This window comes from Nelumbo lutea, chromosome 5 (assembly GCF_056320005.1).
Source record: "Nelumbo lutea isolate HS-2025 chromosome 5, American lotus-T2T, whole genome shotgun sequence".
NCBI classification, from domain to species: domain Eukaryota; kingdom Viridiplantae; phylum Streptophyta; class Magnoliopsida; order Proteales; family Nelumbonaceae; genus Nelumbo; species Nelumbo lutea.
In genome coordinates, this window is record NC_142688.1 from 29,330,372 (window position 1) to 29,356,146 (window position 25,775).

General features: G+C 36.0%; 1 protein-coding gene across 1 annotated transcript; it reads right to left on the reverse strand.

Annotated features, from left to right (window-relative positions):
* Positions 1-3,085: 3,085 nt before the first annotated feature.
* Positions 3,086-6,820, reverse strand: LOC148851335 (uncharacterized). The gene is made up of 4 exons (XM_088944081.1): positions 5,268-6,820; positions 5,009-5,062; positions 4,728-4,909; positions 3,086-3,352 (listed from the first exon to the last, which is right to left on the reverse strand). Exons 1-4 carry the CDS (start codon positions 6,049-6,051, stop codon positions 3,266-3,268), a joined length of 1,107 nt encoding a protein of 368 aa, XP_088800207.1. The 5' UTR covers positions 6,052-6,820; the 3' UTR covers positions 3,086-3,265.
* Positions 6,821-25,775: the final 18,955 nt, after the last annotated feature.

Below are 25,775 nucleotides of genomic sequence, written 5' to 3' on the forward strand. Positions count from 1 at the left end.
TTCTCATGTTGGGCATGATCCTCCAGCTCCAGGCTAACGGTTTGAATTTTGCCACGTCACATCACGACTGAGGCTCTCTCGTTTTCCCTTCTTTCCTCTCCTCTTTAGCACCCCCCTACTTCCTTTTCTTTGGTCCTTTGCATCGGGATCTTCTTTATCTTGTCTTCTTTTGGTCTTTGGTTTAATCTGCGGTAAATCCGATTTTTGTTGACAGTAATACCGAAGTGGGTCTCTTTTTTTTCTTGATCTTTCTCGTTCTCTTTTTTTTTCACTGAGGTTGATTTGTAGAGGACAGAGAGAGACAAGGTGAATGGTTCTCGCCAGACTGACGAGTCTGAGCCCTGAGGAGGAGAGAGGATTTCACATTTGTTGCTGCCTCTTGGAAGCATTTGAAGGGTGCAAAGGAGATGTTTCAATGGCGCATTCTCAGCCTTCGAGTAAAATGCATTTAAAGTTTTAAACCCAAAAACTTGGTTTATGAGTTATGACAGGAGAGAGGAGAGAGAGAGCATGGTGGAAATTTTTTTCATGTGTGAATAGACTACAACAGATTCACGTTTTGTTTGGTGGTGTTGTTGACATTCAGATACAATTATCCGAAGTAGACTAGTGTTGACAAAAAAAGGAAAAATAAGATATGGGCAAGAGTCCATAAAGATGGCAAGCTCCAAATGGAGTCCTTAGGTGATGATGAACCAGCTTCAAGCTCAGGAACATAAGTATGTGTGTCATGTAGACGACAATTGGAAGACGATTGAACAGTCACCATCTTACTGAATCTGAAAGAAAAAGAAATGAAAAACAAAACAACAGTCTTCAATCTTCAGTCCCTATCTTGTAATGTGGACAAGGAAGGCTTACAGAACCATTATTGCCGGGCGTTGCCAGGGTAAATGTAACAGTGATTAGGCACAGATAAAGTGGGGTCAGCTCAAACTGAAAATGATGTTCCCAAACTCATCTTTATGGCAATCTGTGGATAATGCAGACCCAGTCCCCACCTTACTCTTCCATGAATTTCAAAAATCCCGAAATCCAGAGTGCAAGATGGTACTGGTACCCTAGTAGGGTAGGGCTACACCACCATTGTGCTCAGCTTGCATGAGCACACAGACTGAGTTCCATTCTGCGGCTCACTTGTCACTAGTGAGAGCCAAAAGCCCCAATCGTAAGCATTAGTTGCATCTGACTATCTGTCCAGGCTTCCCTTTTGAGAGAGAAAAAAAAAAGAGAGATGCTCAGAAGTCAGACCCACATTTTGCATATAATTTTTCTTTCTGCAAAAGAAAGTTTTTATTTTCATGAAGAGGGGTAGAGCTCCCACAGATGCTCTATGATGCATCAGCTGTTTAGAATACAGAAATCGATTCTCCTGTGCCAAAGTTAATGGCTTCCCATGTAGCCGTTGCTCTTAGCAACATCGATTATTGTGTGCCATGAAAATCTCTCTCCCTCTTGTTTCAGTCTTCCCCCATACTCTGAAAAGAAACAGATTGCCCATGCCTTCAAAAAACGATAATTGTTTTTTCATGTAAATCAAAAAAAAAAAAATGATTGTGGTTGAGTTCCATACTTCCATTGTTTACTCTCTTTCCAAAGTATCAACCTGCCCAAATAAATGCCCCCATCCCCCCAATGTTAAACGAATTAAAGGCTTGAAGCATCAAATAAGAGCATTTCTCGGTCAGTCACAAATTTGTCAGCTTCCAATCTAGGGATCAGAAACTAAAGAAATGACAAATGGCATGTGGTTGACATAGTGTAAACCATAATTGCTAACCTATATCATGGAAAAGAGTATCCACACTGCATCTACCACAGCAGGGTAATTGATAGATCACTCTAGATACTGCATCATCCTCTATTCAATTCTTCAAGTGAATCGTCTTGGAGTTGGAATTACAAATATTCACTTTGTCAAACTCGAAAAATGAGAAACTTTATGAATATAAATAATATCTGCTCCATCTATACTTCATGCGTAAATTTGAAATTTCAACTTATACTATAAATTTTCCAATTGATTGAGATATGTATCACCTGCCCTTCTAGAAATAAATGTTCTTTTATTGTTTGTATGCAAAACTAAAAAAAATCATCATTTACCAACTGAAACATGAACATTCAGCATACATGATGCATCGGTAGTTCAGTACACTCCTGTATGGCTTCATAGTAATAATATTGACTAGATGATCAAGGTTCGAGTACCAGTTTCAGAGTCATAAAACATAGCCACCAAGAAATGGTCGTGCAAAAAAGATAAAAAATAGATGAGCATTACATATAAAAAAAAAACAAAGATGAGCATCAATCCAATAAAACTCTCATACTTTGAACCTTGCCTATGATGCCAACAGATAAACTGGCTTATCTAGACATCTGGTTATGTATTTGCAGAACTTAACACTCAGCTATTTAGCATACCAATATACTGCACCAACACCAAGTACCAACCATCCCAAGTGCTACTATATATGAAACTGCAGTATTTCACTAAATGCTACAGTTGCCTGGGTTGATGGTGTTACTTTTAGGGTTTTCTCTTTTTTTTTTATTTTAGAATCATATTTGTTGACCAAGTTGTTTCACTTCCTTAAAAAGAATGCTGTCCCTACGACACTACCCATGAATGATAGGCCTAACGATTAATAGTTTATACTTCAGAATGGGATCAAACTTTTCAGTTTTGCAGACAGATAAAGGCCTCGAACATAACAGGTCCCAACTATCAAGATGCTAATTTTGGTGGCTATTCAGTCCAGTCCATCCCTCCCAAGACTCCAGATGACCTTTTAAAAATTTCTAATTGATAACTGATCAACTCAAAGAGCACAGGTACAACGGACCTACAACTATGGAAGGGAAACATCTAGCTCCTCAACCAGGTAGACCGTGAGGATAATCGATGACTCATATCTGCAAGGTACCTACCATTTCTAGCCTCCTTGGGCATGGCTCAATCTAAAGCTCAGTCCCATGATACAGAATCCAAACTATGATCCCAAGACCCTTGTAGTTGCAGCTAGAGAACCAATATAAATATTATCACAACCCATCCAAAATACTGAATCAGAGAAGATTGTAGACTTCAACCAATCAATATCAGTTATTATTAGTACTAAACATTTGTTGCAAATGTTTCACAAAAATAAAGAAACTGGTACAACCATAAACAATCTCTTGAACTTTTAATCAGGCATCCTTATACATTATATATCATACGATCCAACTTTCAAATCCCCACCCCAAACATCATAAGTATTCATTTCTGAGAGGGCATCCCATTAATCATCTCCAGATCTGTCTTGCAACTCCCTCTCAAATCTTTTAACGTGAGAAGACTTGATTGCTGCCATGCAAAATTGAAAGACTTCAAGGATAACACAAAATAACCATAATGAAAAGATAAAGAATGCAACAATTTCCAGATTTCATCCAATTAATGTGTGATCAAGCCAAGTTGAGTCAAGTATTGTGCTACTCGAGCTCAACTCAATTCAAACTTGACCGAGTTTTAATTTTTCTACTCAAACTCAACTCCAGTTGATACTCACAAGCTACTCAAGCCTATTATAAGTAAATTAAAGGGGCAGCCAAATGCACGAGGTTCCCACTAGGGCTGCTAACAGATTGGATCGGATTCAGTAAAAGGTATATCTGATCTGATCCAATCTGTTGAGAAATCCGGCTGATCCAAATCCAATAAGAATCCATTGGATTTTAAAGAGCATGATTCAAATTCAAATATCTTATCAGATATCCGATCTGATTAGAAAAAATAAAAAATAAATAAAAACTGGATATACCTCAATATGATCCACCACGATCCAATCTGATCCATTAGTTATGAAATATTATATATTATTTATTATTTACATATTATATAGTGTGCAATCATGGTGGATCATATTATATTATATCAATATGTAAATAATAAATAATATATAATATTTCATAACTAACAGATCAGATCGGATTGTGGTGGATCATATCGGGGTATATCCAAATTCAATATGTTGACTAAATGGACTTTTCCGATTTGATCCAATTTGTTAGGACCAAGGGAGGTATCCGAATTCAACTCTTATCAGATCAAATTTGATCTGATCCAATCTGTTGAGAAATCCCCCTGCACAAGTGCACATATAGAGAGGTTGTTTCTAAGATTTGAACCCTAGCCACCCATGTCGCAATGGAGCAACCCCACTATTGTACCAAGGCCCACCCTCAATTTAAATAAATTAATATTAAAAATATAAATAAAAATATATTAGGAAACTAAATTATAAATTTATTTACTTGTATTATAAATACATTAATATTTATTTATATTATAAATTAAAATATTAAAAAACTAATATTTTATTATAAGCTCAATTAGACTTGTGAGCCGGTTGAGCCAAGTATTGTGAAGCTCGAACTCAATTCAACTACTCTGTTCAAGTTGAGCTCAACTTGAACTCGGTTATATTCAAGTCAAGCTCAAGTATTTACTGAGACAAGATCAAGCAGCTTGTGAGTAGCATGGCTGCTTACATCCCTAATTACCCTCAAGCTCAGCCCATTAGACTCCTAATTACCCACTCATACTCCAAAACAAATCAACTAGTGCAATAATTTCTGTATTTATCAAATTGGACAACTGATATAAAGAATGCATCCCCACTTCGAAAAACCGTGAGAATTGAAAGCATGGAATATAGGACAGAGGGTGTGAGACTCACAAGCTGGCTGCTTTCACGAACAAGAATATTCTCCGTATGAAGAAACAAAGATCTCCACTGGCCCATGAGATCAAATTCTAAATTGTTTGATTTGTCATGGTTTCCTTCATTTTTGTCTGCTTCTAACTGATACCAACTTTTATCTACCAATAATTTAACTTCTTTCCTGGTTCTCTTCAAGGCTAGTAGAGAAATGATACAACACTCATCAATAAACCATTTATTGAAGCAAAATAAAGCAATGACCAACTTAATTTCAATAATATGTTGGGTGAGCTTACCAGCTAGCCGACCCTTGATATCCTGATAATGGAGGTCCGACAAAATATACGCAGCTGGTTACAATAATACAAAATGTCTATATCCTTTCAGATAAATTAGAAACAAGGAAGCAGACTTACTTTAAAAAATAAAATCACACATTACCTTTACTTCTTTACATGTAAACTAATAACTCCTACACTCAAGACGTGCCTAATTCAAGTATAAACATAATCAAGCATAAGAGGAAGAGATCAATTAAGAAGGAAATGAGGATACCTTTAAGACAGAAAGAACAAGCGCAAGATTTCAGTGAGTCTACATCCACGCTAGCATTAGAGCCACCATTACCATTAAAACCTGTGCGCTTCTCTGGCTCAAACTCCATAGAAGCTGATGAGCCAAAGAAACCAGAAACTTCTAATGACTCATGAGCATCAGCCATCTGTTCTTCACTGCTTTGATGATCACGAGGATCTAGTGCTTCGTTAATAGGAATTCTTCCAATGGCAGTTTCCTTAACACCAATACTAACCAATTCTTTGCCATCTTGGCTCTCTCCTTGAAATAGTGATGCTAAGCCGCCAACATTGCCAAATTGTCCAGAGCCTGTAGGCAATGAAGCACTAGAAATACAGCCGTCTCTTGGCTCATTGTCTTTTTCCATAATTCTGTGCATCGTTGCATCACCACTTACACTGCGCAGATCACCATTGAACAGACTCGACGTATCCTTGATTTCACTGCGGATTCTTGAGTTACCAGAAGCAATATTATCCTTTGAAGAATCATTAGCCTTCAACAAAAGCAAACCCTTCCCACGAACATCGTCAGCATATTCACGTTTGCATTTCCCTTTTACTAGATTCTCCACTCCCAGACAAACCTGTTTGGCAAACTCAGAATCCCCCATTTTGTCTTCCACCTTTCTGTGAAACCCAATTGAATTCTGGAGCCCAGAACTTCCCGAAATTGACAAGAATCCCCTTTTCCCATGCTGATTGGTTACATCAACTAAAACGGGACGCTTTTTAATCAATCCATCAATGGTATCTCTATTCATCACCAATTCTTGGGGACTAACTCCAATCAACTTCAAAGCGGATGCTCAAAAATACGGTTAGCTCCCAAATGCCGTATTGATGTTCCAATTCAACAACTTTTGACTCCCACCGAAAGGGGGAGAGAGGGAGGGAGAGAGAGAGAGAGAGAGAGAGAGAGAGAGAGAGAAAGAGAGAGAGAGAACCTAAACTCTAACAATAATTCACAGTAACTTCAAGCTAATAGTACAGGAAAAAAATGTGTATATATAAATAGCATCCAAAAATCGACGCTTCCACTGAATCAGGTGTATAAAATATTAAAAAGAAATTGATCGACCATGTTTCTTCTTTTACTTCCCTAAACTAATCCCACAAAACAATGACGGGTCGATCCAAAACTTCGAATTAGAAGAACACCAAAAAAATAACAAAATCAACTAAACAAAATAATTCACAATCAAACATAAATGAAGTCCGTGAGGGGAATAGATAGGTAAAACCAGGAATGCGTGAAACCCTTGAGACAAGAAAAAAATATATATGAAACTGAAGACGTCGTAGACATTTTGAGACAAATAGTATGCAAATCACCGACCTTGAACATGAAGAAAAAGAAAACTTCGGATGTTTTCCTATCTGAAGCCTCAAGTGATGGGAGAAATTGAGCTTGAATACGCGATACCATCAATCAAATACCAGGCGGGAACTACACAAATTTGGACTTTCTGAACCGCGTTTTGAATTTATTGGCGCGAATCAGGTTATTACGCTTATCGCTTACGCTGTTACGCACAAAACTGGAGAGATAGCCCAGATGAAGTTCAAATCAGCCCCCACAACGTCCCGCAGCACATCCCCGCCGTCTATTGACAACATCTCACGATCATAATACCAAGAATGATGATGTCATCATCGGGAGATGCCGATGCGCTGTGGGACGTTCTGGCGGACAATCTTTGGGAGTTGATTCGGTCTCATCCTATTCATGGGCCGGGTAGCCCGATGGCCCGGCCCGCACCTTGGTCGGGCTTGGTCATGCAATTAGGCCCGCAGGCCTGACCTCGGGTTTAACATAGTAAGTCCGACTGTGTTTCAGGCCGAGCTCAGGATTTGTCAAAAAAGCCTAACCCGATTCAATATTATATATTTTATAAAATGCATAATATGTATTTTATATATTATATAAAGTATATAAATAATATAATATTTATTGAAATATATATTTATAATTTAAATATATATACATTTCTCTCTCTCTCTCTCTCTCTCTCTCTCTCTCTCTCTCTATATATATATATATATATATATTTAGCCGCTTCAGCAATAGTAATAGCATGGGCTAAATTTCGGGCTCGGGCCCAGGCCTGGGCTTCGAGCTTTTGATGAGGGTCAAGCTTGGGCTCGAGCCTTAGGAAAATTTGTTAACACAAAGTGAAAGCCCGACTCGGCCCATGAACAGGTCTACTCTCATCAGATAGAGGATGGGAATCCATCCCCTTTCCCTTGTGAAGTATCAATCAAAGTAGACCTGGCAATTGGGTTGGTGGGTCGGGTTTGGGTTGGGTCAAGGTACTTTGAGTTGATTTTGGGTCGTATTGAATTTCGAGTTGGGTTGTCAAATGCTAGACCCTAACCTTAAATGTTCAGGTTAGGGTTGACCCATGGGTCAATTCAGGTCATTCCACAAAATAATTGAAATTTAAAAAATAAAGAAAATTACATGAAAAATGTCAAAATTAAAAGAATTAACCTTAAAATTCCAAATATAAAATAAAAAACTTAAACATTTAACAATTTAAAGAGTAAACAATATAAAGTAAAGACTAAATAGAAAAAATTAAAGAATGGAAACTTCTAACAATGCATAAATAATCCCAATTAGACTTGACAATCGGGTCAGTGGGTTGACCCATGACCCAACTCAAATTTTTGGATTGGGTCAGGTCAGGTCATTCTCACATTCAGGTAGCTAAATATGAGACCCTAACCCTGTTTTTCTCGGGTTGGGTTGGGTCGAGTTTGCAGGTTAGGTCAACTTTTTGCCAGGTCTAGATCAAAGTCATTCAACAATGGGACTATGGGACATTGGTCCCGTTCAAATAGGGGTGGCAATTTTTCTCATCCCCAATGTCTACTCAGGATCCCCAACCCAACAAGGTCGGGTATGGGGGTATTTTGGCAAGGTCAGGGTTGGGATGGGGCTATCCCTTACTCCCTAATCGGGTTCGAGGATGGGGAGGGGAATGCAATCCCCACCCCTCCCCGACCCCAATTAATATATATATATATATATATATATATATATATATATATATATATATATATATATATATATATATATATATATATATATATATAATACTATATATTATTTATATAATATTTATATTATATATTATTCATTTTTTGTAAAAGATTAAAACTTAAAAACAAAAACTAATACTATTCATTCTTAAAAACACTCGCCATAGAGAGAACCCTAAACCCTAGTTATTCACTTCTTCTTCTTCCTTCGTCTTTGTCATCGACGTTGTTGCCACTCGCTTGTCAGACATCGGATGTCTATCGTTCATTGCCGACTACCACTCGACAGAGGATAGAGAGACTCAAAGAAGAAAGAACTGAAAACTAAAACCCAGTTCTTCAATTTCCTTTGTTTATCGTCATCGACCTCAACTTGCAACGGTCCTCCCTCTCTCTCTCTCTCTCTCCTCTCCCCCCCCCCCCGACTCTCTGACTCTCTTTCTCTCATCAGTCTTCGGGCCCCCAATCCCCATCCCCAAATAGTCACATTGGGAATTCGGGTCTCCAACAAGGAGTTCATCCCTGTCGAGGCTAGGGATGGAGGAGAATTCCTTTCCCTAATGGGGATGGGGTGATTTGGGGGTCTGGTTGGGGATGGGGAATGTAATCCCCGCCTAACCCATCTCATTGCCATTCCTACGCTCAAAGATGGGGCCCAACATGTGATGTGTCACATCTTAAAATAAATTGGGCAAAATAAAAAAATCTCCCCTAAAGTTTCTAACAATCATAAAAACTTCCCCTATAGTTTTATTTGGACAAATACCTCCCCTAAACTTTTGAGAAACTCAACAAAAATCTCCCTTCCATCACTGTCCCAAATGGAAAATATAAAATTGATGCACCAGTTTTTTAAATACCCATTCTACCCTTTTATAAAATATTTTACATACAAAATTACTGAAATAACCCCATTTTAACTCAGCAACCCCCCCTTTAACAATCATCTCAATGGTTTTACATACAAAATTACTAAAATATGTATTTTGTTGTGTTAAAATGGGATCATTTCAGTAATTTTGTATGTAAAACAATTTATAAAAAGGTATAATGGATATTTGAAAAAGAAAAAAAACCGGTGCATCAGTCTAACATTTTCCATCTGGGATAGTGGCAGAAGTGAGGCATGTATTGAGTTTCTGAGAAGTTTAGGGGAAGTATTTATTAAAATAAAACTATAGGACATTTATGATTGTTAGAAACTTTAGGGGAGATTTTTGTATTTTACCCAAAATAATTAATAGAATGAAGTAAAAAAAAAGGTAAAGTCAAACGGTTCAGACTTGTCGGATTCAAACCAACGACCTAAGGATAACTAATAGGATATCCCCACTACAATCCTTCGCTCTACCAACTGAGCAGTATGAGATAAGGTTGGAGTTGGAGTAAAAGTTCGCAAGATAACCCTTTAAATGAATGGAAGAGATATATTTTCCCCTCCAGTAAAATCTAGAGAGCATAGCACTTCTTTTCACCACATCTATACTATTTTAAAAAGTACAAATAGCCTCGAGAGTATTTTTGGAATTTTTTAAGGATAAAAGTTACCCCTTCATATTTAAATTTATTGATGAAAAATGAGGACAAATAAGGTAATGAGTTATTGATATTAAATGAGTTGAAAATAAATAATTTTAAGATATTCAATGCGTTCAATTACCCCTCATTAAATCCAACATTTAAGGAATTAACTTACATTCACCTTCATTAAATCATATATTTAAAACATTTTTGTTTCTTCCATCATTAAATTATATTAATTAAATCCATATATAATAAATTAATCATTCAAATAACATAAAAACTTATACTTTTAAAATCTACTTAGGAAAAAAAATAGTGTTTTCATCTAGGTGGTGGTAAGAAACTAAACCATTTTGGGTCAAATGGGTTAATTCATGTCGAATTAAATAATAAAATACAAAAATATAAAAATAAAAAATAATTGGGGACATTTGAGCATCATATAATCGACATATTAAACAATAATAAGTATGATAAATAATGAATGATTTTATTAATGATGGAAATTAAATGTAAAATTTAAAACTAATTGGATATATTCTCTCATTAAACCCTATATTCAATATATATATTTTTTTCATCATTAAATTCTATTGATTAAAGGCACAACATTAATTTTAATTGTATAAAAAAAAATTGAAACTCATGTTTATCAAATACTTTTTAACAATATGAAACCCATGTTTTTCAAGGAGTAAATTTCTAAAATCTCCCATGAAGTTTTTGACCATTGCTGAAAGCCTCCCCTAAAGTTGGGTAATTGCAGTCACCCTTCTGAACATTGTATCGCAATTGCAAGTAGACCCCTTCTCTTATAATCCTCAAACAAGAGGCATGAAAATGTTCAAAATAACCATGTAGTTAATTTGACTAAAATGCTTATTTTTCAAATTTTCCCTTCACATCAATCCCTACCCCAAACCCTTCCCATCTTTTTTCTGAAACTGATTTATTTTATAAATTTTCCCTTCATATGAATCCCTCAAAGTTGCAATTTAATTTTCTTTTTGTTCCTAAAGTTTGTATTGTTTGTTATGCAAAAAACAACCTCAATAGTAACTATATAGATATTTTGGACATTTGAGTGCCTCTTGTTAGAGGATTGTAAGAGAAGGGGTCTACTTGCAACTATATTAGAAAGTTCAAGGAGGCGATTGTAATTACCAAACTTCAAGGGATATTTCAACAGTGGTCAAAAAGTTTAGGGGAGGTTTCAACAATTCATCATCTTTTAAAATTAATCCAATTCAACTATCCCGGTTAATTGGGTGACTCCATGATATCATAATTAATAATAAAATATTTAAAATAATAACAAATTCACAAAAAAAAGATGTATAAAAATTGGCCATTTATCTGGTATTTTATTAATCATATTAAAGAAAAATAAGTGTCATAAACAATAATTGTTTTTATTGATAATGCATATGAAATACAAATTCAAAATCAATCAAAAAAATGAAATTGATTTCCTATTTGGTCCGGGTCAATAATTCAACTCTTAGGTCAAATGTGTCAATATTTGATGTCATAATTAAATAATAAAAAAATAAAAAATAAAAAATAAAAATACATAAATTTTGCAAAAAAAAAATTTGAGCACATCTCTAATAATTGTATATTCATTTTATAGAATAAAAACAAGTTTCATAAATAAGAATTACTTTTATACACATGAAAATATAAAAAATGTAATTTGGATTTAGTCCCTTTTTAACTGTGAGGCCGAAACATGTAATTACAACTATTATTTTTCATCTAATTCAAATCTCTCTCATTAAGTCATATATTTAAGGTGCTAACACCCATATGATGGAACGAGATGCCGATTCCCATTCTTGAGGGAATAGCCATTCTAGGCTTCCCCCTGGGAATGGGATTGGGATTCCTATATGAGAGTCTATCAAGATACAAGAAATAAAGGACTCATGACAAAAAGGGCCCCCAAACCCTAATGTTAATAAAATAATAAATTAATAATAAGTTAATAGTAATCAAAATAGTAATACTATATTAATAATAAAATATTAATATAATATAATTAAAGTAATAATAATAAAAATAAGTACATAATTAAACAATAAAATGTTATGAAAGTAATAATAAGATGATGATGATGGTGATAATAATAATAATAATAATAATAATAATAATAATAATAATAATAATAATAATAATATATTAGTAAAACATTTATAAAACAAATCATACTATAACAAAATATCAATAAATCAATAAGAAAATAAGAATAATAGATAATAATATAATAAATTATTAATAAGATGTAATAATAAAAAGATTATTCAAGTAATAATAATACAATGATATTTTGATTAAATATTCATAAATTAATGATAAATACTAATAAAGTAATAAAAACAAAGTAATAATAAAAAGTTAAAATATTATTTATTAAATAATAAGAATACTTAACTACAAATAATATATATAATATAATTAAAGTAGTAATAAAATACTAACATATTAATTATTAAATAATAAGAAATTAATTATAAAACAATAATCAAAAGGATAAAAATTAATAAACTAATAAGAAAGTAATAATAAAATGAAATAAATTCATAAATTAATAATAAATACTAAGGTGTTAATTATTAAATACTGATAAAATAATAATAACAAAATGCTAATAAAATAACAATTATATATTCATAAAATATTAATAAATTAATAAGAAAATAATAAACAGACTAATAAAATTACTTTCGGTCATGTCTGCAAATCAAACGGACCCTAAATCTCATTTTTCCAACATTGAACCAAAAAATGAAATTATCATTTTGTCTAGGTATTAGGTAAGCAATTCAACCATTTGGGTCAATGGGTCAAGCCATTATGTCATAATTAAATAATAAATATTAAAGAAAGACAAAAGTGCAAAGTATATAAAAAATACATAACATTTGTAGAAAACATTTCGAATATCTCTAATATAGAATTATTTTATAGACATAATATTATTCTCTTTGGGACAAAATATTTGAATGTATATTATTATCTTCATCATCTAAAATTGTCACGTCCAAAGCATATGCGCATTTATTAGTCACTATCAAAAGAATCTATCGGAATATATCATATTTTTCATTTATGGAATTTCTTGTTCTACCAAAAAAAAGTATGGAATTTCTTAGATTAGTGAACAAATGACTATGGTTCTATAAATAAATCCAATTCCTTGATAACTTTCCATGTGTCCACTCATAACTCAATGCATGGTAATTTTGAAAATTTATGGCAATTTCTATTGCCTTTAATTAAAGGATGGGAGATCACATGGGCGCCCCCAGGCACATCTCATCGTGCATTGGGAACATCTCCCATACCTATCACGGAGAGATTATTGCAAGACAAAAGTCAACCAAAAAAGTGGATTGAGCAGCTACATTGTGCTTACATGAGGATACTTTTGTCCAATTTTTATCAACTTGTTTTTGTATATATAAACAAAAACTATAATAGAGCTGCTCATACACTAACATATCTAGCATGCAAAGGTCAACTTAGGAGAATATATAACTCAGCCTTATATCCACATGTACAGTTAGCTCGAGTGACAATTTGGTCCCTAAACTTTCAAAATGTGACAATCCAGTACCCGAACTTTTAAAATGTGATAATCTAGTACCTGCCGTTAATCAATCGTTAGGTGACATTTGAAAAGTAAAAAATGCCCTAAGATTGCCATCTAATTCTCTTTATTGACCATCCAAACATTGACAATAAAATGAGCAATCCTAAATTCTAGATTCTTCTAAATAGTCACCAACTTTTTTAAATAGAAGAGGTTAGGATTTGAGACTGTTCAATTTTTTTGTCAACGTTTGGATGGTTGATAAAGAGAATTAGATGGCACTCAAAGGGCATTTTTGACTTTTCAAATGATTAACGACAGGTAGTAGATTGTTGCATTTTGAAAGATTGGATACTTGATTGTCGCATTTTAAAGTTCGAGGACCAAATTATCACTCGAGCCCAAGTATAAGGTACTAATCGGAAAATTTTCCTTATCTTTAGCTACGTAATGAAATGGCTATAAGGGTGTTAATGGACCGGTTTTGGATTGGACCCCGTCCAGTCCAAAATTAATTTGGATGGATTGGACAAACCAACAAAACATATTAGATTGGACGAATCCGGTCCTAAATATTTATTAAATTGGATTGGAGTTGGTCTTTTAGTAACAAATTTATATGAGAAATTATCTAAAACTCACCATGACTTTTCAGCATTTCTCTTAAACTCACTACAACTTTTCAAAACATCTAAAATTCACAATGTCATTAAGTTTTTATTTTCCAAAACTCACCTTATGTTAGTGCACCGTTAGTGTTTCTTAACATAAGTGTACACGCTAGCATAAATAACAAATTTTATGACCAAATCACCCTTGAATAGCGAGTTAGAGGAAAAAGGGTCTTTTTCATTTTTCAAATTTCTGTTTTTTTTTTTTTACATTTTTAGTGTTTTGTTATAATTTCTAATGTTTTTTTTTAATTTTTGTTTTTTTTACATTTTTCTATTTTCTACCATCTATAAAATTTCCTGTATTTTTTGTTATTTATTTGCAATTTTTGTGTTTTTCTATAATTTTTGGTGTTTTTTCTACAATTTTATTCTCTGATTTTGTTTTTTAATTTCTATAGTTTATATAATTTGAAAATATATATTTTTTATTTTGTGTGCAATTTCTATAATTTTTTTATTTTATTTTTGTAATTTCTGTGTTTTTATATGCATTTGATATTTGAAAATATTTTTTGAACTTTTTCCTCTTTTTTTTCATGTCTAAATATTAAAATATATGTATATATTTTATATTTTTTTATGAAGGTTAAAATGGTAATATATTGACAGCCATTAGTCTCTTTAACGTCAAGTTAGTGACATGGTGAGTTTTAGAGATTTGAAAAGTTGTGGTGAGTTTAAGAGAAATATTGAAAACTCGTGATGAATTTTTGACAAATTCCCAATTTATATTAGATTGAATTGGATTAAGCCAATATCTGGTCCATTGATATAAGATAAGAATATATGTGTCAATGAACCGGGTTTGACTTGAAACCAATCTAAATCAAAATAAATTTGAACAGATTGGACGGTCCAGACATTGAATTGGACCGATCCAAATTGGTGCAAGACATTCGTTGGATTGGATTGGACATGAGTCCATTCACCTAAGTAGCTGCTTTTCTTTTGATTTCCAATCTGCCCCCATCCCCTAGCCTGGCTCCCCAAATATGTCCCACACAATAGAAACCCACTATATATCCTCTCAGACGAATGCCCCCTTTAGATCGTGCGGAGTTAATGGAACAGCTGTTAACTCCAAAATTTTCACCCAGAAGACGAGGATAAATTTCTTAAACTTCAGTTATAGTTTAGTTAATTGATTAAATGTACCGTTACTGTTTGAAAATTAGCTATTGTTTGTAACAATTGACTAAGGATAAATTTCTTAAATTTCATTCTTTTCGTTGAAGCTGCCAATCCGAACAACTTCCAGCAAATTGCTGACGGCTCCTCAGAGGACAAGCATTCCTTATGGAGATTGAAAAAACCTTGGTGACTGACGAGGGTCTATCTTAAGTCGTGTATGCTTATCCTGCACGAGGCGGCGGTGGATCGAAAGAGGAGCCATTCGTGAAGGCCAATGGTGAGCCGGTGGAGTGTTCTCATTTGACACGAGTCTACTCATGCTACGGAGACAAGCTAGAGACGAACGAGCTAATGGTGAGCCGGTGGAGTGTTCTCTCACGTTGTTCCGCCACTGCCACTGCAATACATCTCTCTCCACCACTCGCTGGTCAAACACCACTGCCACTGCCGATTAGAGAGGATCAGAGAGATTTTCACCTTGTATTCAAGGCCCTCTACCTAAAACACCACCGCCTGGTATTACTAGAATGGGTGAAAATCTCTTGTCCGATGTCTCCCAATTGAACGATCATCGCATATGGGGTTACGACACAGAGAAGACCGATGTCATCACTGGCGATTTTCAGCCCTGTTCAACGTCATGAGTTGCAATCGATTCGCAGGGTCCACCAACGATTCTTAGCTTGTTCAATGTCACGAATTACAGTCATAGCAGTGGAAGCAGGGTCCACAAGGGTTGGTCATAGTTTGGGGTTTCTAGAGCCAATAGCCGCAGCAATTGCCAACGCTTCCGCAAGACTCAATGCTGTCATGGAAGCTCAACTCTTTTGGGGTTTCTAACCGCCGATGGGTTTTGCAGCAAATCGGAATATCTATATTAACCTACACACCCTCGAATGTCATCTGGTGGGCATCGTATTCCGTTGCTCAGAGACTCGTCTGTGGTGGAATTCATTGCTATATCTATGAAAAAGATGAGAAAAAACAGAGAGGGTATGGGCAGCAGCAACAGTGGCATCTTCCGACTGGATACGACGACAATAGTGGCAGTTCAGGAGGTGAGCACAGCCATGGCAGACATCAACATGGTGGAATTTCACCTCTGCCACTGGGAACGAATCTACTTCAACAGCATCCTATATCGGTCCATCAATTTGTAGCTCTCAGACATCCTTCTCCAAGCTATTCTCCTTATCACAGAAGTCCTCTGGGATTAGAAAAATTTTACCCTGTTTCATTTTAAAATTTTGAAAGAAATTTCTCTCTACTCTCTCTTTCTCTCCCCTCCTCTTTCACTACCTCTGTTCTGCCACCGCCGCTGCAAGTTACAGCAGTGGATTTGGTATTTCTCCTTCTTTCGCGCCTTTACCGTTGGTCGAGCACTTATAAATTTTAGAATACCCACAAGGGCCCTAACACGTCAGCGATCATTCATCTTTTCCATCGTTCCAAACAACAGCCAATTCTCTGGCCACGATATCGTCTTCATCTTCACACACACCGGCGGAATCAATGGCACTTTTCAACATCTCGGCTTCGTCAACCATACCAACAGCGGCAACCGCAATACTCACTTGTTCAGCATCGAATTTGATGTGACCAAAAATCAAGAGTTCAACGATATCAATGATAATCACATCGACATTGACGATAATTCGCTCACACCGAAGACTGTCGAGCCGACCGGCTAATGGGGTGACCCGGTGAAAACAGGTCAAAGAGTATTTTTTGAAACGGAGGTGAGAAGGGTATTAATAGAACTTTGATAAATAAATTACTCACATGATAATATGACATCATATATATCGAAAAATTAACAATATTAACGGTAAGGTAAGACTTGGTCAATTGTGAGAAACAGTTAAATCATAATGATAGTTTAAGAAATTTATCCAAAACGAAAATGTTTCCCCATTCAGCTATTCCCGCTCGTACTCGCCTCTCTCGACCTGCTCTGTGACTTTGTGTAACCCTGACCCTGCACCTCTTCATCCAAGCTTGGCAAAAAATCCGGCGTTGGCAATCGTTCCGGAAAATATACCGGAGATACTCCCCGTTCCTCTCATCTCATCTATTCTCTCACATGTTTGAATCTGATACCCCTCCTCCGATCCGAGCTCGGAATCCCTGCGTTCTCCGGTGCCAATGATTATTATGGCAATCTCACCGTTTGGAGGTATCTCTCACATCTCTAATCCCCCTTCTCTCCCTTTCTCTCCATATTCGTCAACCTTTTTTTTTTCTGGTCGTTTTCCCCGTAACAGACTCAAAAACTTATCCCCTTGTTCCTTCCCACATCTCCATTATCGCCTCTGCAACTTCTAACAGCGGCGGCTCCTCTGCACCTCTTTTCTATCTCATTCTTTTTACTTCTTCCATTCTTTCTCTTCAATTTCTCTCATTCTTCCTCTCCCACTCTCTCTCCCTCTCTCTCGTTCTCCCCAGCCCCTGTTTTTCCTGTTTCACCATTGAACCACCGCCTCACGACCACCATTGGAACTGAAAGAAACCATAGAACCACCACCGCACAAGTCCACCCTTGTGCCCTTATCGTCCACAACTGTTCAGGAACTGAAAGAAACCACATAAGACATGTTGGGAATTGATGTAGGTCAGCAAACACTGTCGCTTGATTGGTTGGAATTAAAAGACAACAATGATTTATAATCTTACAGAATCGCTGAGAACGCGCATTTTTCTGAATGCCACACCCGTGATTGCATCGTCTATGATTTCCTCCAAGAATTTACACATTTTAACTTTTAAGCCGGTCTGTCAACTACGATTTCAAAATGATTGTGGATTTTTAACGAGCAATGACGGTGCGAGACGTGAAGCACAAAATTTGCCAACTCACTGGCATTTCAGTTTAGCTGCTGAAACTCGTTCACCACAATACAGAGTTGCAGGACGATTGGACTATATACCAAATTGGTGTTCATGAGAGTAGGCATTTGGATATCGAAATTAATATAAATTGAATAAAGTAGAGTTTTAATTAATTTCATTTTCAATCCACAGTAATATAATTTCAAACAATCAAAGTTCATTGGAACTGAGGATCATCGGTTTTGGTTCATATTAAATGTACGTACGAATGAATGTGACATTCATTTTTTTTTCTTATTCTACTTATCAATCACGAAATGGAAAATGAAGTTAGCGGAGAGAAACGCAAGAATGTAGATCCCATATTTTGAAAGCAAGAAAATAGATGGCAGGAAAAAAAAAACTCAAAATTGAGAGAGGAAGAAATGGGGGGAATTGGAAAGCGAAAAGCAGCTGCCCCAGACCGCCACTCCTACTCGAGCGGTGGAGAACAAAATGTATCCACCTCGGACTATTGGAAGAAGGGGAACCAGCCAACCGCCTCTCTAGTTTCCATTCAATGATTCTCTTCTCTTCAAAGATCCAGATTTAAAAACTAAAATCAAATGAAGATGGAAGATGCGTTGGAGAAGGCATGGATTCCGAGCTCATATGGGATGGAGGAGAGTGAACAAAGGTCAGGGGCATCGGTCAGGAAAGGGAACATGGGGATCGATATATATTGTAATTGGAATATGGGGAGATTGGTGTTTGTGTGAATGGGAGTTCCACAGGGCATTAAGGGGGTATGCGTGTGAGAGGATACGCGACAGGTTTCCACTATGTGGACATTTTTGGGGCGCGGGTCTGGGGGGGAAGATTCGAACTCTTTTGTTTTGCCAAAAAATTAACACAGAAGTATGGATACATACGATGCATATTTCTGATTTCCACCACATACCTATAAACATTTAAAACATAAAAAAACACATTCTATGCACTCATACCCGCCCGTGAATTGGCATCAAGTTCGACTACAAATTCTGACACACCTTGTGTCAAAAAAACACACCCTTTGCACCCATACCTGCCCCAAATGTACTTTGAACCTACAAATTCTAACACTACGGTTTTCGGTCATTCTCCCAAAAAATAACCATTGAGAGATGTTTCAAATACATGGGTGGCAGGTGTTGTGGGGGTGCTAGTGGGATGCCTATCTAGGGGGTGTTCTTTATTGTAGATAACACTTGCGGCAGGCACCAATCTATACCACTCCACAACCCACAGTTGTTTTGAATTGTGGATAAATTGTGTTGATTGGACCAATCCACACCAACGGTGGCATTATATAGGCGTAGTTTGGACCATTCCACACCACACTTTTTGATTCCATGTATCTCATATACATTTATGAATGATCTACACCAATATTTAAAAAAATGACCTGAAAATGAATCGTTTTAGTCGCCGGTTTGATGATCCAACCATCTGGTTCTAACGGACGAACCATTTTGACAAACAAATTAAAAAATAATTAAAAATAAAAAATGATAAAAACTATTGAATGGGTCGACGGTTCAACTACTCAGGTTAACGGGTTGTTAACTTTTTCAACGGTTCTAGCCAAAAACCGGGTCAATGATAGTTCAAAAACCTTGATCTACACAGTTAACCATATTTATCTAATTTTTGCATTTTATATGATAAATATATTGAGAAATGCATCAATGAATTAATATTAACCAATAAATATTAAATTTTTATAAAAATAATAGTAAAATAATTAAAATTTTTAAAAATATATTTTATTGATAAAACATTAAAATTTACAAAATTAAAAAAATAAGTAAAATAATTATTATTTTATTAACAAAAATATTAAAATGTAAAACAAACAATAAGGTTTCATCCTTTGAGGGAAAGCGTAAAGTAGGGGATCAAAAATCAAGTGTGGACGGTCCGTAACCACGAGATTTTGCCGTGGATGAGAAATTGGGGTGTGGATGGGACCGAAACATCGCCCACGAGATGAACACAGTGTCGAACACCACCCTAATCTTGAAGGATGCTGGATGTGTTTGAATATCAAGTCGTTCAGGGTTACTCCAATGTAATTTCCTTTTTTGGTAACCTTTAATCTATATCTATACTATTTATAAAAGTGCGAATGAGTTAATGGGCTTTTGGAATTTTTTTTGCTAAACTACCCCTCCTCTCTTGAATTTGGTTCATTTCCATTGAGAGGACAAAAAATGTAATTAAAGTAATACTATTAAATACATTTAAGGACCTCTCATTAATTTTTACATTTAAGTCATTAGATAAATCATATTCTCTCATTGAATCCAACATCTATATGTTTATTTATCACCATTAAATTCTACTAATAAATTCATACACAATAATTATTAGGGTTAATTACTTAAATATACCCTATATATTTGAGAAACAACTTAAATGTACCCTAAACTTTCAAAACTTACTTATATATACCTTATAATATGGCCCCGCATAACACAAATAAACCATTTATTAAAAAAAGTGTCAGAGTTGTTAGATATGCCATTATTTTTTTATAATTCTATTTTTACCCTTGTTCTTCCTTTCTCCCCTCTCTATACTCAAAGGGCGTAGTCATAGATCTAGAACAAGATGAACTTAAAACAAAAAAAGTAGATGGAATGTTGAAAATATTGTTCATTCATTAAAGAAATGTTATCTGAAGAAAAATAGAAGAAAAACAAAAACACTAAAGAAGAGAAGAAAAGCATAAACACTAAAGATTGTATTTGGAAAGACAAAGGAACCAAATCTCTAATACCTTTGATTCTGCTCCGACCCAGAATGGAGATTATATGATCAAATCCATTGCTTCATTATTTTCTTAAACACCTCACAGGAACTACGACTATTCTAACATCCACACCGTTAATAAACTCCTTTTGCCTTTAATAAACACCTTCTCCAACCCAAACTTGTTATAACAAAAAAAAAATAATAAAAAAGAATCAATTTTATTAGTTACTTCAAAGGTGGAGTGTAGTGAGAGTTGAAGTTGTACCATTTTGTTCCCTCATAAAGACTTACAAACAGTATTGCTTGGGTGAAACCCTTGTTGACAAGTGGGAGAACCATCTATTCATTGTCAAAATCCCCATAAAGAGAAAAAGAGTTTTATAGGTAATGTTCCTACTAAGACTCCACCTTTTTGTAATATTTCAATGGTTCCAAGTTTCAAGTGACATAATACATCAAGAAAATGAGGCACTAAAGAAGAATAAAACAAAAGTCAAATTTGTTTGGCTTATCAGGTCCTAGCAGTGGTGTTTGCATCGTTGAAGATGGAGAGAGAGAGAGAGAGAGAGAGAGAGAGAGAGAGAGAGAGAGAGAGAGAGAGAGAGAGAGAGAGAATGGAATATATTTGAATAAATGAATGAATGAATGAAATGGCATATTTTGAAAATTTAATGAATAGTTAGGGATACTTGCATCTTTTTACACTTAATCTATTAAACTTAACCCTGGAAAAGTCAACAAGGTATATATAAGTTGTTTTTAAAAGTTCAGGGTATAAACAAGTAATTTCTCAAATATATAAGGTATATATAACTATATAAGTAATTAATCTTAATTATTAATAGAATGAAATTTTATATTTTTAAAATAAACCTAGAAATGAAATCATATTTTCCATCTAGGCAGTGGGTAAGTAGTTCAACCATTTGGACCAAATGGATGATTTCACGATGGAATAAAAATATAAAAAATAAAGAAAATAAAGAAATTTTGATAAAATTGGACATGTTTCTATTATTATATATTTGTCATATTAAAAAAATAAGTATGATAAAATAGACATAATTTTAGTAATGATGGACATGGAATATATAGCTTAAACTAATGGTAAATAATTGAGAAAACAAATACAAATCTATATCTATATCTTTAATATTATTAAAAGTGTAAATTAAAGTGCAAAAATTTTGTTTGACTAACATTGGTCCCTCTCTCATTTTGAAGTTAAAAATGTAATTTCAGCAACATTTAATCCTCATTCAAATCCCTTTCATTTAAGTCTTATATTTAAGGTATTAACTCCCATTAACATTCATTGATTCTTCTTATTCTTGACTAGAATGCCCTTATTTTTGTATTTGGTCCCTCTTTAATTGTGGGGGCACAAAATGTAATTTAAACTGCTACATTTCTCCTCATTCAATTCTCTTTAAGTCTTATACTTATGGTATTAACCCATTTTTTATTGAATCTGATATTGATTGATCATATTAATATTAATATTAAAAAGTATGTCGCAAAGAACAATCATTTTTATAGATAATAGAAATGAAATATAAATTTAAAACCAACCCAAAAAATGGAGTTGTTTCATGTTTGGTGGCAAGTCAACAATTCAACCTTTTGGGTCAAATGTGTAAAACCTCAATGTCAGAATTAAATTATAATAAAAATTAAAAAAAGATGAGAACACATAAAAGAATAAAAATATAAAAAAATTATAGAAAACATTTAGGCAAATATTATTTGCTATAATCATCACAAAAAATTATCACGTGCAAAGCACGTGAACCCTTGCTAAAGTTAATCCGTGTAGTTAATGGATCAAACTTGGATATACTTCAATCCAATATGATCCATTAGTTATGAAATAGTATACATTATATATGTATATTTTATATATTATTTATATAATCATATATTATATATTATTATGTTATATACATAATATTTTTTATAAGTAATGTTACGTAAATAATATAATATAATATAATATTATATCATCATGTTTTTTTTTATTACAATTCAAATTGAACCTAAAATTAGATAAGATATTCTAATCATAGGCTTAAAAATCCGATGGATTTTTATTAGATTTGGATTGATCTAATTACTTATCGGATCAAGTATACCCTTTACCAAACCTGATCTAATCCATTTGCACCCCTAAGATTCAGCATGAGCGATTAATAAACATGAGACTTGTTGATTGACAACTCTAAGAACAACTCCTTACTTAGGAGTTAGGAGTCTCTAATAACACAAGCAATGGTGGCAACTTTAGCGGATGGGGCAAAGGATGCATCACAAATAGAGGTGTCAATTGGACAAATTTGGTCCAAGTGCTTTCGTAAAAGTTCTTTCATAAAAATGATTTCTAAAAGTGCTTTCGTAAAAGTACTTCCGTAAAAGTTTTTTTTGTAAAAGTGATTTCATAAAAGTGCTTTCGTGTAAAAGTACTTTTATAAAAGTGCTTTCATAAAATTACTAAAAAAGTACTTTTATAAAACTACTTCTGTAAAAGTGCTTTCATAAAAGTAGTTTTGTGAAATGCTTTTGTAAAAGTATTTTTGTAAAAATACTATTCATAAAAATACTTTTATAAAAATATTTTTGTAAAAGTTCTTTTGTAAAAGTACTTTCATAAAAGTGATTTTATGTTGTTTTTAGTTTTGATTGATTTCAAATTGGACAAGGGTTTGGCCTCATGGTCGAATTGTTGAAAATTTGGTTTATGTCTAATTCAAACCAATAAGAATATGGACCAATTTATTTTGGATTGATCCAATTCAATAATTATAATGGACCGTCCAAATCCGTTTTGATCAGATTGGATCCAAATGAAAACTGATCGATTGACACCCCTAATTAGGAGTGCAAGTTGGGCGAGGTTAGGTCGGATTGAGGTCAATCCTAATCTAACTTGAAAAATTGGGTTAGACTTGGATTGGCCTAACTTTTCTACTTCCTTTTGCCAAATGTTTTTATTGAAGTTAATCTTTTGATATTTTATAAAAAAAATGACATAATTATCATGCTTATGAAAAACTTTATCTTAAACTTAAATATTTTGAATACATGCATGAATACAAACGTAAATATTTATTTATAAGTACACACATACACATAATTGCACGTATACATCCATGCTGCATGCATGTATACATACATACATACATACAAACGTACATATATATATATATATGATGAGGGCAGATTTGGCCCTTCAGTAAAACTGTGACACGTGGCACCTCGTGACAACTAGGAAAACACCCAGCCAACAAACTTACGAAGTTGGTGACCCACCCGGGCACCTGTCTGGCCGGCCTGGCGCGACCTGCGCGTGGCCTGACGCGTGCCTGCGCGGCGCACGTGCGGCCTGCGCGAACTGCACGCGTCCTAGCGCGCGGCCTGCGCGAACTATGCACGACCTGCGCGACCTGGCCGACCTGGACCAGCCTAGCGCATGATCTGGCCAAGGTGCCAGCTTGACGACCTGATCTAGACACTGACCCGCCGACTGACACAGGCGCCAGCTTGACAACCTGATCTAGGCACTGTCCCGCCGACTGACACAGGCGCCGACCTGACGACCTGGCCTAAACACTGACCCGTCGACTGACGCAGGCACCCCTCTGACAACCCGGCCCAAGCGCCGACCTGGCCGCCTGACACAAGCGCCAGCCTGACGACCTCGAGGAGTTCACCACCGTACCCCGGTTCTGACCAGATGCGACGAGTCTTACCGTTTGGAGGCTTTTCACCCACCTAACTCGCGAAGACTCCGTTATATAAAGACCTCACCCCCCAAAGGGGAAGGGGATGGAAAAGAAAGGGAAGTAACCCTACTCTCTAGCTCTCTCATATTATCTTCAAAGCTCTCTACAATAAGAGTGCTAACTTAAGCATCAGAGAGACCCCACCGGGAAAGTACCCCCGGGACCTCTGATTCAGTTCTCGCAGGTCCTTCAGCTCCCGTCGCCTACGAAGAGGAGGAAAAGATGCAGTTCTCGGAAGTCCCTCAGCTCCCCCCACCTACAAGGAGGAGGAAGAGATGGAGTTCTCGGAGGTCCCTCAACTCCCGCCACCTACAAGGAGGAGGAAAAGATGGAGTTCTCGGAGGTCCCTTAGCTCCCGCCACCTACAAAGAGGAGGAAAAGATGGAGTTCTCGCAGGTCTCTCAGCTCCCGCCACCTACAAAGAGGAGGAAAAGATGAAGTTCTTGCAGGTCCCTCATCTCCCGCAGCCTACAAAGGAAAGAAGACCACCTCATGCTGAGGGTAGTCGGATTGCGTCGCACTAGGGAGCTCCAACATTCTCCAAGGCATCGACCGCCTAGTAGGGAGTTCGCCCCCAAGCAGTTCGCCACCAAGGCAATTCGCCCCCATGTAGTTCGCCACCAGGGAGTTAGCCTCCAAGGCAGTTCGCCCCCAGGCAGTTCGCCACCAAGGCAGTTCGCCCCCAGGCAGTTCACCACCAGGGAGTTCGCCACCAGGTAGTTCGCCCCCAGGCAGTTCGCCACCAGGGAGTTCGCCACAAAGGCAGTTCGCCCCCAGGCAGTTCGCCACCAGGGAGTTCGCCACCAGGCAGTTCGCCCCCAAGCAGTTCGCCCCCAGGCAGTTTGCCACCAAGGCAGTTCGCCCCCAGGCAGTTCGCCACCAGGGAGTTAGCCTCCAAGGCAGTTCGCCCCCAGGCAGTTCGCCACCAGGTAGTTCGCCCCCAGGCAGTTCGCCACCAGGGAGTTCGCCACCAAGGCAGTTCGCCCCCAGGCAGTTCGTCACCAGGGAGTTCGCCACCAGGCAGTTCGCCCCCAGGCAGTTCACCCCCAGGCAGTTCGCCACCAAGGCAGTTCGCCCCCAGGCAGTTCGCCACCAGGGAGTTCTCCACCAGGCAGTTCGCCCCCAGGCAG

Excerpts from the sequence above, each read along its gene's own strand:
- LOC148851335 (XM_088944081.1), bottom strand. The coding sequence starts at position 6,051 with ATGAATAGAGATACCATTGATGGATTGATTAAAAAGCGTCCCGTTTTA. Across the intron at positions 5,063-5,267 it reads TTGTTCTTTCTGTCTTAAAG|CTGCGTATATTTTGTCGGAC; the intron begins GTATCCTCATTT and ends TATTGTAACCAG. Across the intron at positions 4,910-5,008 it reads TATCAAGGGTCGGCTAGCTG|CCTTGAAGAGAACCAGGAAA; the intron begins GTAAGCTCACCC and ends TTTCTCTACTAG.